This window comes from Heterocephalus glaber, unplaced genomic scaffold (assembly GCF_053883595.1).
Source record: "Heterocephalus glaber isolate CG9 unplaced genomic scaffold, H.glaber_assembly_v1.0 deba00000901, whole genome shotgun sequence".
Lineage (NCBI taxonomy): Eukaryota > Metazoa > Chordata > Mammalia > Rodentia > Bathyergidae > Heterocephalus > Heterocephalus glaber.
The window spans coordinates 12,010,052-12,023,740 of record NW_028258171.1 but is presented as its reverse complement, the minus strand read 5'-3'; the positions used below and the strand labels follow the sequence as shown (position 1 = coordinate 12,023,740).

At 34.5% G+C, this 13,689-nt stretch overlaps 1 protein-coding gene across 2 annotated transcripts in view; it reads left to right on the top strand.

Annotated features, from left to right (window-relative positions):
* The window catches only part of Map4k5 (mitogen-activated protein kinase kinase kinase kinase 5), a 96,891-nt gene that overhangs the window by 42,625 nt on the left and 40,577 nt on the right, over positions 1 to 13,689 (top strand). For both annotated transcript variants that reach the window (XM_087208085.1, XM_087208084.1), the window contains exons 10-13: positions 5,807 to 5,938; positions 7,768 to 7,830; positions 10,665 to 10,746; positions 11,605 to 11,721. In XM_087208085.1, the coding sequence (XP_087064211.1) occupies positions 5,807 to 5,938; positions 7,768 to 7,830; positions 10,665 to 10,746; positions 11,605 to 11,721 (394 nt within the window). The remainder of the gene's footprint in view (positions 1 to 5,806; positions 5,939 to 7,767; positions 7,831 to 10,664; positions 10,747 to 11,604; positions 11,722 to 13,689) is intronic.

Genomic DNA, 13,689 nt, shown 5'->3' with positions numbered 1-13,689 from the left:
ATGTAATTAGTAGGCCATAGGCCATCATCATCTACTCTTTTTTTTTTTTTTGGTATATTTTAGGTATACAATATAATGACATTCACGTAATCTCTTGGTTCCTAATTTTCCCCCTTCCCCTGCCCTCCCTTCAACTTCTCCATCCCTCCCTATTTACAAAGACTTTGTTTCCATTTTTTCATTTTCTCATATTAATTCCATTCCCTGCTTTCCTTTCCCCTATCCCTCCCACTTCCCCTTCCCCTTTGCTCCTTTTCTTCCTATTTCACATTATCTGTTATACCTTTTAGTCCTTATTTACACTTTCAGTTTCACACACTAGAGAAACTATTCGCTATTTACACATGTGTGTCCTATTTATTTCACTTAAGAGTATCGCCTCAATGTTCATCCATTTAGCTATAAATGTCTCTAATTTCTCATTCTATGGCTGAGTAGTGCCCCATCTTATAAAAAAACCACATCTTTATCCAGTCTCCAGTTGATGGGCATCTGGGCTGCTTCCAAGTTTTAGCTATTACAAATTGTGCTGCTATGAACATGGGTGCACATATATCACTGTGGTATGAGTCTTTTAATTCTTTTGGGAAGATACTCAGCAGGGGAATAGCTGGGTCAAGTGAGACTTCCAGTCCTAGTTCTTTGAGGTATCTCCATACTAATTTCCATAGTGGTTGCACCAGTCTACACTCCCACCAGCAGTGGAGCAGGGTTCCTCTCCCTACATCCCCGCCAGCATTTGTTATTGGTTGATTTAATGATAGCAGCCATTCTTTCTGGAGTGAGATGGAATCGCAGCGTTGTTTTCATTTGCATCTCTCGAATGACCAGTAATGTTGAACATTTTTTCTTATGTTTACTTGCTATTTCTACTTCTTTGTCTGAGAAACGTCTGTTCATTTCAGATGCCCGTTTTCATATTGGGTCTTTAAATTTGGGAGGTCTGATCTTTTTATGTTCTTCATAGATTCGAGATAGTAGGCCTTTGTCTGAGGAACAGCAGATGAAGATTTTTTCCCACATTATGGGTTATCTCTTCACACTGCTGGTGGTTTCTCTTGCTGTGCAGAAGCTTTTTAATAAGAAGAGATCCCACTTGTTGATGGTTTGTGCTAGTTCACAGGCAACTGAGGTTTTGTTCATAAAATCTTTTCCTACCCCAATGTCTTGAAGGGTTCTACCTAACTTCTGTTTCAGCCAATTCAGCGTTTCTATTTTAATATTTAGATCTTTAATCCATTTCGATTTTAGTTTAGTGCATGGCAAGAGATATAGGTCTAGTTTTAATTTTTGGAAGTTGAAACCCAATTTTTCCAGCACCATTTATTAAAGAGGCTATCTTTTTTCCGGTGAGGGTGTTTGGCTCCTTTGTCAAAGATGAGATGGTTGAGTGTGTCTGGAGTTGTTACTGCATCTTCTAATCTCTTCCACAGGTCTTCAGGTCTGTTTCTTTGCCAGTACCATGCTGTTTTTTTATCACAGTAGCTTTGTAGTCTAGTTTCACACTGGGGGTTGTGATACACCCTGCCATGTCTCTGTTACCTAGAATTGCTTTTGCTATTCTGGGTCTCTTCTTGTTCCAGATGAATTTTTGTATTGTTTTCTCAAGGTCCGTGAAGTACGCTGCTGGGATTTCCATTTGGATTGCATTGAATCTATATAGAAGTTTTGGAAGTATGGCCATTTTCACTGTATTGATCCTTCCTACCCAGGAGCAGGGAATGTCTGTCCATTTTCTGATATCATCTTCAGTCTCTCTTTTCAGAGTGCTATAGTTTTCAGAGAAGAGGTCTTTGATTTCTTTTGTTAGGTTGATTCCTAGGTATTTCAGTTTTTTGGATGCTATTGTGAAAGGAATTGTTTGCTGTTTCTGTCTCAGTGAGTCTGTTTCTCATGTAGAGGAAAGCTATTGATTTTTGTGTGTTGACCTTGTATCCAGCTACTTTACTGAATTTGGTTATTAAGTCTAGAAGACTTTTGGTAGAGTTCTTGGAGTCTTCTATATAGAGTATCATGTCATCTGCAAATAATGACAATTTGACTTCTTCATTTCTTATTTTTATTCCTTTTATTTCTTTCTCTTGTCTAATTGCTGTGGCTTATGTTTCCAAAACTATATTGAACAAGAGTGGTGATAGTGGACATCCTTGTCTTGTTCCTGATTTTAGTGTGAAGGATTTCAGTTTTTGACCGTTTAGTATGATATTGGCTGTTCGTTTTTCACAGATGCCTTTTATCAGATTGAGGTAGAGACCATCTATTCCGATCTTTTGTAGGGTTTTTATCCTAAATGCATGTTGGATTTTGTCAAATGCTTTTTCTGCATCTGTTGAGATAATCATATGGTTTTTGTCCCTGACTCTATTGATACAGTTTTTGTCCCTGGCTCTATTGATATAGCATATGTTGAACCATCCCTGCATCCCTGGGATGAATCCCACTTGGTCAGGGTGTATGATCTTCTTGATGATCTTCTGCATTCTATTTGCCAGTATCTTAGTAAGTATTTTTGCATCTATGTTCATTAGTGAGATTGGCCTATAGTTCTCTTTTTCAGTTGGGTCTTTCTCTGCTTTGGGGATCAAGGTGATGCTTGCTTCCAGGAATGAATTTGGGAGTATTGCTTTCCTTTGAATTTCATTGAAGAGTCTAAACAGTAGTGGCAGTAGTTCCTCTCTAAATGTCTTGTAGAATTCAGTGGTGAAGCCATCAGGACCTGGGCTTTTCTTAGTTGGTCAGTTTTTAATTATGTTTTCAATTTCATTGGTTGATATTGGGTTGTTCAGAATTTTTAGGTCTTTTTCTTTCAACTTTGGCAATTCATATGTATCTAGGAATCTGTCCATTTCTTCTGTGTTTTCCTTCTTATTGGCACATAGATTCTTGATGTAGGTATTGATGATCATCTGGATTTCTGCTGGATCTGTTGTAATTTCACCCTTTTCATTCCTAATTACATGGATTTGGGCCTTTTCCTTCCTTTTTCTGATAAGGTTGGCTAGAGGTTTGTCAATTTTGTTTATTCTTTCAAAGAACCAACTCTTGGCTTCATTAATTTTTTTGTATCGTTCTCTTCATCTCCATTGAGTTGATTTCTGCTCTGAACTTTATGATTTCCTCCCTTGTATGAGCTTGCATTTGTCCTGCTCTTCTTTTTCTAGAAGCTTGAGGTTCAGCATCAGGTTGTTTAATTGGGCTTGCTCTGTTTTCCTAATATGAGTATTTACTGCTATGAATTTCCCTCATAAGACTGCTTTCATTGTGTCCCATAGATTCCAATATGTTGTATTGTCATTGTCATTTAATTGAGGGAACTGTCTGATTTCTTCTTTAATTTCCTCTGTGACCCATTGGTTATTCAGAAGTGTGTTGTTCAATTTCCATGTTTTTATGAAATTCTTGCAGTTTCTTTTGCTATTGATCTCCAATTTCATTGCAGTATGATCTGATAATATACAGGGGATAACTTCAATTCCTTTGCACTTACTTAAACATGTTCCGAGTTTGTGGTCTATTTTGGAGAACAACCCATGTGCAGCTGAAAAGAATGTGTATTCTGATTTTGTGGGGTGAAACACTGTAAGCATCTGTTAAATTCATTTGTTCAAAAGTTCGATTGAGTTCTAGTATTTCATTACTTATTTTTTGTCTAGTTGATCTATTTGTGACAGTGGGGTATTGAGGTCCTCCACTACTATTGTATTAGTGCATATATGACTTTTCGTGTCCGTTAGTATTTGTTTGTATCCGTTAGTATTTGTTTTATATAGTTGCGCGCACTAGTGTTTGGTGCATAGATATTTATGATTGTCATCTCTTCCCATTGGATTGTTCCCTCTACAAGAATGTAGTGTCGCTCTGTCTCTCTTAATCAGTGTTGGTTTGAAATCCACTTGATCTGCAAAGAGGATAGCTACTCCTGCTTTTTTTCATGTTCCCATTGCATGAAGTATTGTTTTCCACTCTTTAACTTTCAGTCTATTAGTTTCATTTTGAATTAAGTGTGTTTCTTGTAAGTCCATATATTACTTTTCATGTCCGTTAGTATTTGTTTTATATAGTTGGGTGCACTAGCATTTCATGCATATATATTTTGATTGTTATCTCTTCCTGTTGGATTGTTCCCTTTACAAGGATGTAGAACTTTGTTCTTCTGTGGGGTTTCTGGAATCTTAACAATTATATGTCTATGTGTAGATTTTTTTTGATCAAGGCTAGTTGGAGTACTATATGCTTCCCTTATCTGTATGTCAAGTTCTTTTCCTGCTTGGGAAGTTTTCTGCCATTACTTCTGTGAACAGTTTTTTTATGTCATCTACACTCTCTCCTTGACTCCAGTCAGTCTTATGTTATTCTTCTTTGCATCATCTAGCAACTGCTGGATTGATTTCTCGTGGTCCCTTAGAATTTTGAAACAATTATTCTTTTCCTGATCACTAATTGCAATCTTATCTTCTATATCTGAAATTCTGCCCTCACATTGGCTCATTCTGCTGTGTAGACTTTCAGTGGAGTTTTTAATCTCCTGAAAATCTGTTTGTATCTGTTTTATGGATTCCATTTGTTTCCTATGTTGGGATTCCATTATGTTCCTCGGCTCCTCTATTTTTTTCTCTTTGTCCTCTCTAGATTTATTAATCATGTCTTGCACTATGGGCAAAATCTCTGCTGTTATCTGAGAAATTATTTCTGATTTCATTTTTTCAAGATCCTCTTTTGTTGCCAGTTCAGGGAGTCCAGGTGATTGAGTATCAGAGTATTCCATCTCGTTTCCCTTTGAGGTTGCTGTAGGTGATTTGGAAGTCTTGTTTTGAGGCTTGTTTATATGTTTTCTCATTTCGACGGGGTGGAGGTGGGGGGATGTGCTGCTGGCACCTGCGGGGCTCACCTCTGCGCTGGGAGCAGTGGAATGACGACCCAGAAGCCCTTACCTCCAATCTGGGAGTGGTGGGACGGCAGCCCGGCAGCCCATTCCTCTTGCCTGGGAACGGTGGAACAGCAGCCCGGAAGCCCCTACCTCCAGGCTGGGAGTGCTGGAACCCATCATCTTCTACTTCTGATGTTCTTTTTCCAAACATTTTCTAGACCCTCTCAAACCATATTTCATGAAGGATAATTTTTTCATTTCCTATCTCTCATAGAATTAGACTGTCATAAAATAAGTCTTTTATAAAATGATTTGCTAAAAGTTTATCATGCATTTTAGATAAGAGAGATCCATACTGTTTTTGTACTCATCATCAGCTGGTAACTAGTAGTTATATGTCCTGGTTGATTCATTCTTTTTTTTTTTAAGTCCTATGGATTGAATCCAAGATCTTCCCACTCAGCCACATCCCCAGCCCTCCCATCTCTTTAAAATTTTGAAGCAGGATCTTATTAACTTGTCCAGGTTGGCCTTAAACTTGAGATCCTCCTGCCTCAGCCACCCAGAATGTGTTACACCCCTCAGTTTGTTGATTTATTCTTTGAGTCTCATTTCCTTTGGGAAGTTTCCTGGGCTGTCACAGGAGTTCAAATGTCTTTCACTTCCCATATTATACAATAAGGTTCACCTAAGACAAACTGAACTAAAACAAAGTTTTTCTCAGAGTCCGAGTAGTCACGTTAGGGCTTTCAAGAGTTTTAAATAATCAATTTTAAAAGAATTTGTGTGTATGTGCAATATTTCTTTCCTGCTAAGGTTTCTGCTTCCCCAGCAAACACCTCTCAACCTCTTTCCCTCTTGGTCTACTGATTAACAAGAATGACAGATTTCATATCAGTTTTTAAAAATAACAGTGTTCTATTCATTAATCCCTTCTAGGATGGCCCCAGAAGTTGCAGCGGTAGAGAAGAATGGCGGCTACAACCAACTCTGTGATATCTGGGCAGTAGGAATAACAGCAATTGAACTTGGAGAGCTTCAACCACCTATGTTTGATCTTCATCCAATGAGGTGCTCTCATTATTTACACTTACATATTTACTAGTAAGTTATTTGGGGAAAGTAAAATACCAATAAGTCTAGGATTATAAGCTTATTTTTTAACTATATCAAAGTAGTTAAAGTATTGTACGGGCTCAGAGGTAATCTTATCTGAAGCTTTCTCAGGGGTGTTGCTACTCCTCAGACAGCACAGAGTGAGTTGTCTATGTTGTTTGAAGCTTTTCCATGAGACACATTATCTTAATAATCCAATAGGATAGAGCAGTTATTGTTAAACAAGTCTTTTTGATTTTGATTTATTAGTTGCTTTTGTTTGTCCTACATGAAATTATAAATAAATAATAGAATACATAAGTTTTTTGTTTGTTTGGGTTTTTAACCATATTTGATTTTACTTTGTTTAGGTATAATGAGGAAGTACCTATACTTGGTATAATTATCATTTATATTTTAAGATATTATCTTTCAGAAATAAATACTTAAGGGCTTTCTGAAAAATTTTTTTATATTTTTAAGGAAAACATATTGAGCTAAAATTTAAACTTTAGATGGTATAAAATTTTTAAAAATCAGCGCAGTGGGGAAAATGTTGTACTAATATATGACCAACCTCAAATGAATATATGCTACATAAAGAATTTATTCAGTGACCACAGGCAAAAGATAGGTTATAAATATTGGAAGTATCAGACACTAAAGAACATGGAAAACTAAAGGTATTCAAATTATAAGATACCTGCTGTTAACTAGGATGCTGATAGGTACAGACTTACAGGAAAATAATTTTACGTTTTTTTGTTAAAGCCAATACAAATGCCTCCATGATTCTACTACTTAGGAAATCATATTTAAGAATAATTCAAGAAAAGACTAAGAATTGCCCATTTTAGGATAACAGGGAAAAAAAATCTTCAGTATTGAATACTTGGTGAGTTATTAAGTTATTTTGTGGTTAGGGATAGCTGTAACCTATGTATAAACCAAAGGAATGTAGAAAATTGATTAGTAATGAAAAAAGCAGAGAACAATATTACCTAATATTGTATTATAATAATTTGTAAGCATTTAGATAAATACTAAAAAGGAGCAGAAATTTTTAAGAAATATTTTAAGGTAGTGAAAATATAATTTTTTTTCTCTTCCAATTTTCCTTTGAATCGTTTTCTTTTTAAAAAGAGAAAATATCTTCCAGTTTATTGGTTGCTCTTGTTTCTTAGTTAACAACTTAGTTTCCTGGTATGTTAAAAAAAAAAAAAGTTTGCTTAGAAACTTGCAAGAAATCTCATAAAAAATACTGAAATAAAGCATTTTAGAAATTTCTTCTTAAATCTAGTTTCTTAATTCTCCATCTTAAATCCTGCAGTGAGAGAATATGAGAAATTATTGTCCAAATAAAGGAAGCAGATCTGGAAATGGAATATAATTTACCTATGTACTCAAAATATTAGAGGCTAATCTTTGATTAAACATATTACCTGATGTTAGAGTAGCATATTATCTCCTGTTTCACAAAATAATGTACAATTTAAATAGACATGTGCTTAATAAATAATGCTAGTTATATATGTAACAGTAAGTAATAAAACCCTTCTCTAACATTTGGTACCTTTTTTTTCAATAAGGCCTTGCTTGAAATTTAAAGATCTTCTTTCTAGATAAGAGAAACTTTTCACACTTTATCCAAAATATTGAAAATTTAATTTCCATATTCTAAAGTATTTTCAGTATGTACATATGTGGTCATCTTGTATAAATTTTTACAGAATATTCATTCTGATTGTTAAATATAGTAATAAAAGTATTTTAGTGTTGTCCTTTAACTGAAATCTCTATTTCAGGGCTCTCTTCTTAATGTCAAAAAGTAATTTTCAGCCTCCAAAATTAAAGGACAAAACAAAATGGTGAGTTAAAGAACGTATGGTTTTATAAAATATTTATGGTTGAAAGGGACATAGGTTTAGCTCCTTTTTTTCTTTTTTCTTTTGACAGGAATGGAAATTAAACTGAGGGCCAGCACACTAAGCTATATCCCCAGACCTTTTACACTTTTTATTTTGAGACAGAGTCTCAGTAAGTTGCCCAGGCTGGATTCAAACTTGCAACCCTCCTGCCTCAGCCTCCCAGAGTACTCAAATTACAAGCATGCACCACTACACCCTGCCGGTTTCCTTTTTTTATACAAAATGAAACCAAAGTCCAAAGGTATTAGGCAGTTTGCCCAAAGTTATACACCTATTATATTTACAGAGTTATGGTATGGACCTAGTTGGGTTTTTTTTCATAATCCACTACTCTTAATAAAATTCTTTTTCAGGCCAGGAATTTAGCTCAGTGGTTCTGCTGCCTGCCCCACAAGCAGAGTTCGATCCCTGGTACCAAAACAAAACAAAAAAATAAATAAAATTCATTTTCATGTTAACATTTTGGGTAGGAGTGTGGTGAAAAACGGATTTAAAATAAATACATGAAGATTTTGGAAATTCATCTGTTTTTACTCTATATTTCTTTACATCCATTAATTACATATTACTTTTCATAGATGGTGATGAGAAGGTTTCCAGATACTGTAACACTTAAAATCAGTCTTCATTAGTTTTTCTTATCTTCCTTCCAGTGAAAAGGTTACTTATTTTTATTTTAATCTCTTCTTTCTCTTAAAAGTAAAGCAGTTTGCCTTTTATTGTAGTTCATAAGGATGTCATCAATTGGATGGTAAGAATTCATAATTATTTTTCTGGTAATATCCTCTGTATACATTTTATAAAACAAGCAAATATCTCTCATCTGTGAGGCAGATAAAAGCTTCTAAGTTTTTAAATTCAGAAGCTCATCATCTAGATTACATGAATCTCAAGTGTCCATGAACTCCAAATCCTGTATGTATACTTATTTTTCTAGTGAGACAATCCATAACTTATTTCAGATTCTAAGAGGGCCTTCCCCCTAAATAGACTCTAAACTGCTTTATGTGTCATAACCTCTGTGGGCATAGTTTCATAGAGGAGCCAGGCCACTTTGGGGATGATGGCAGGAATAAAAGACAAGTCATGCAATGGAAATAAAAGCGTTTATATCCTATTGCTCATTGTATTGTTTTGCATTGACACTGGTTTCTTCCTATTTGCCCAAAGTTCCTAGCCATCTAGAACTGGAGGACTTTATGGCAGGAATGATTAGATATTCATTCAGGAGCAAATGCCTGTTAGGTATCAACACTAAACTCAGTAGTCATACTCCAGAGCATTCATTACCACTAGAGAATCTTTCCCAGTCTCTGATACTGTCTGACTCCATAGTATCTCTTGTGACAAGCCACCAACTGCTGTGCAATGATTACATTTCTCTGCTGGGAACTGCTATGTTGTTACCATTGCTAATGATCACGGTTATTTAGTTTCTTCGGTTCTGGTCCAGTATCTCCCACAGAGGAATCTTGGCAATGATGACAATAATCCCTCTTTATCATTAACATGTTCCTACTGGCTTAAACCACCGCCGGTGGTATATGCATGGCTGTCCCATCAGGTGCCTTGTACCATTGGTGGTACAAATGGATCTAATCACTTTTATTGGTCTTCTTACTAATACAATTAATAAAAAGCCTATAAATTGACTGAATCTAGTTGCTTGAATTTGAATAATTACTGCCCAAATATAATTCTGTTCATATCAATTTAAAAATTATTACAACAAATTTATTTCATTAAAAGAAATTTATATTCATGAATAATTTATCAATAATTCCCTAAATTTTGGGTTTTTTGGGATTTTTTTGGTACTGGAGATTGAACTCCGGTCCTTGCGCTTGCGCAGCAAGCGGCGAAACCACTGAGCTAAATCCCCAGCCCTAATTCCCTGAATTTTAACATAAAAATCTTACAAGTACCCCATTGCTGGTATATAATAGGCATTTACAACTGCCATACTGCAAATTAGCTATATTACAATTTTTTTATACCATTTTAATGTTTTCCTTAAGGAACTGTAATATGATGACATCTGGTTTGCTAGATCAGTCCCTTTCTTTGCATTATTGTAATCAAAGACTGCCAGAGAAGTGGTGTAAGCGCCCTATACGACAGTCACACATGTACCACTGGTGGTTCAAGCCAGCAGAACAACTGAATTCAATCAGAGCTGCCTGGTGCACGACATACAATTTGCTGCGCTGTTGTGAACGTGTTAATAATTAAAACATGATCCTTTTAATTTATATCTTCTCCCATTACTCACTTCACCCATGCAGGTAGAGGAAAATCCTTCTGGTTGCTAAAATCACTTCCCTTTTCTTTGTCCTTTGCCCCAGTAAATGCAGTGGCCTCTTTAGGATTCAAAAAATCTCTTATATTACTTTCTATTTTTCAAGCTCAAATTCTTAGTAGTGCAATAAGAATAGGACATTTTGACATCTAAGTGTAATAGTACCTAGAAAAGATTATAAACTATACATGGTACAGCTACCCATTCTTTAAGTTTTAGTGTAACTTTTTGAGGTTGCATATCACTGTTCTTTTACCTAATTGCATTTTATTTAAAAGGTGAAACTGACCCGGATATTTCCAAAGAATATACTGTGTTTTCGGTTTAGTTTTTTTTGGCTCATAGAGACCTAAGAGGCCTAAGGAAAAAAATCATATGTTTCAGACGTTCTAGCTCTCCTAAGTTAATTTTATTTAGTAATATCAAAACGCTAACATTAGTGAAATATTTTTGTACATGTCTCTTTTATTTTAAGGTCATCAACATTCCATAATTTTGTCAAAATAGCACTAACTAAAAACCCAAAAAAAAGACCTACTGCTGAAAGACTTCTGACTGTAAGTCATTGGAATTGTAGAGGGATTTCCTATAGTTATGCAATAATTAGGGATCACTGCAATAAAAATATTTAGATTTTTAATATAAAAATGTTAATAATCTCTTATAGCAGTGGGTCAGCAAATTTTATGTAGGGGCCAAATAGTAAATATTTCGGACTTTTTGCCTATGCAGTCTCTGTCACAACTACTGAATTCTGCCCTACCATTGTACCAATGCAGCCATGCACAGTATATATGGCATGTGTCTAGTTTTAATACCCAGTAAAACTTTATGTGCAGAAAAGAGGTAGTGCACCACATCTGGCCCCTGAGCTGAAGTTTGCTGATCTCTGCCTTAAAGAAACTCTTAAAAATGTTAGTCATCTAAAATTGTTTTTCTTAGCTGCTTACATAAATTTGTAATGTGCTTTGTATGTTTATATGTGTAAAAACTTTTGTATGAGAAAAAAATCAGTGCTTAGAACTTAAAAGTTAACAGTTTAACTGAATTATATACAAATGTAGAATAGCATGCTTTTTTTCTGATTGTGATTATAATATCATTTGCATATCACTAATGTCCTGAATAATGAATGTCATTGGTGTAGGTGAAGTCACAACTTATAACCTAATATAGATCAGATAAGCAACTATTCACTTTTTAAACTTATCCACAAAAAGATTTTATTATATAATTACTATTATGGATTTACTAATTAGTATTTTTACTAATACATTTTCAGTTTATTTGGACTAGTAGACTTCCTTGCATGTCTTTCCTTGTTACTGAAAGAAAAAGTACAAATAACATTTTCTTTAAGCAATAAATGTAAAGGCATATTCATGAAATTTTATTTTGTTTCATTTTTTACTTAGCATACTTTTGTTGGACAGCCAGGTCTCTCTAGGGCCCTAGCAGTTGAACTGTTAGACAAAGTGAACAATCCTGACAACCATGCACATTACATCGAAGGAGATGATGATGATTTTGAGGTAAGGGAGTATTTGCACACTAATATTTGAAAACAGATATTTCATTTTAGTTAAGATAAGTAACTACAAATGCTAACACCATAAACTACATTTATTCTGTATAAAATTACCAGTAGATACAGTTTTAATGTGGTGTAATATTCATGACATGACCTATTGATACTTAATCCTAGCTCGAACTAGTTAACATGTTGTCTTTTTATTTTCCTAGTTTGGTTTGCCTGGACTTTTTAAGAGAGAGATAGCTGAGGTTAAAAGCAGATTTGCCCTCCCTCCTTCCCTACATTCACACCTGGGGAGTCCAGAGCTGCTTTCCCTTCTCCCTGGATCTCAGCTTCTTCAGTGACGGTCTTATCTTCCCGTAGGGCATGTGTAAAGGACAGCTGTTTTCTAGGAAATAAAGGTTCAGACAATTACTTTGGACTAAGAAAAAGTTTAGTCATAGGACATATGCATATTATTTTCACAAAAAAATCTCCTTAGAAATTCAGTTAACCATTTTTTTCTCTGTTTATCAACACAAATGATTTTAAAGAATTAAGTTAAAATTCTCATTAGAAAATATCCTTTCCAATACTTCTTCAAAAGTATTATTTCTTAAATAAGTACATATAAGACTATTATATATCCATGCTTTCCTTCTCTGAAAATATGGTAGAGTTATTTTGAATATATCATATATAGCACAACTTGTATATGAAGAATGTGGACCTTCCTAAACATTGGCGGGTACCTCTTTATTCTTATTCTTATGTCTAACACAATTGTATTTTTTTAGCAGTGTCTTATTCTCTCCTTGTGTTTCTTCTCCTTTTATGATTCATTTTTATTTCTTTAAACCAGTCTCTTCATTTATCTTTATGCTTTTATTTTCATCTATATCTCTACCTTCAATTTTGACAAAAATATACAACTAAATCTTATGTTAATTTTTTATTAAAAAGAATTTTCTATTTCTTGTTCATAAGTTAAATTATACTTTGTAAGTATCATATTAACTACTAACATTCATTTGATACTCATGTATCTAGTATTAGGCCCCAAAATTTCCATGTTAATTCATCTAATACTCAAAACTGTCCTTTGTAGTAGGTGCTGTTATTAATATCCTTGTTTTACAAATGAGGAAATGAGGGACAAAGACTAGTAGTAATTTGCCAGGAGCATATGACTAATAAGTATGGAACCAGGATTTAGATCCAGGCAAACTAACCTCCAAAGTCCACTCTCTTAATACACTATCATTTCTGTGTAAGTACTTAATAGTCATTAGACAGTTTTTAAAAACTAATCTTATCCTCATTGCCTAGTACATAGTATAATTCTGTCATATATTAAGTAGTCAGTGAATAGTTTGTTAAATGGTAAATTAACTTCAGTTGAAAACATTAACTAAATTAGCCATATATAGATTTTTTCACTTAAGCCATCATTTTTCAGACTTGCAATTAATAAATGTTTTAATCCCTTAAAGATTCAAAAATACTAAAATTTATAGCATGTAGAATCAGATATTACTTGATTCCCCAATTAATCGCTCACTGATTATATAAATATGCAAACCCTCCCCCCCCATACCACTTTGCTAGGTTTCCCACTCTCTCCCTATGTTCTGAATTTTCTTTTTCTGTTTAATGATATCACTGTTTTTTTCAATCCTTGAAATGCAGAACCTTCTATCAAATAGTTGGGGCCACAGTGATAGATAAAACTGACCACCCTGGCCTTCATAGAACTTACAGTATAATCTCAAAGGAGATTCAGAAGTACCAACAAATAATGCACGAATGTGACAAGTACTATGGAATGAGAACTAAAGGGAGCTATGGAGGCATATTGTGGGGATAGGAAAGAGCTCACTCTAAAGTGATACTTAAACTGCAAAACTGAGTGATTAGAGGAAGACAGCAAGAGTAAGTGTTACGAGCAGAGGAAATAATAGCATGTTTGAAAGCTGGTGATAAGAAA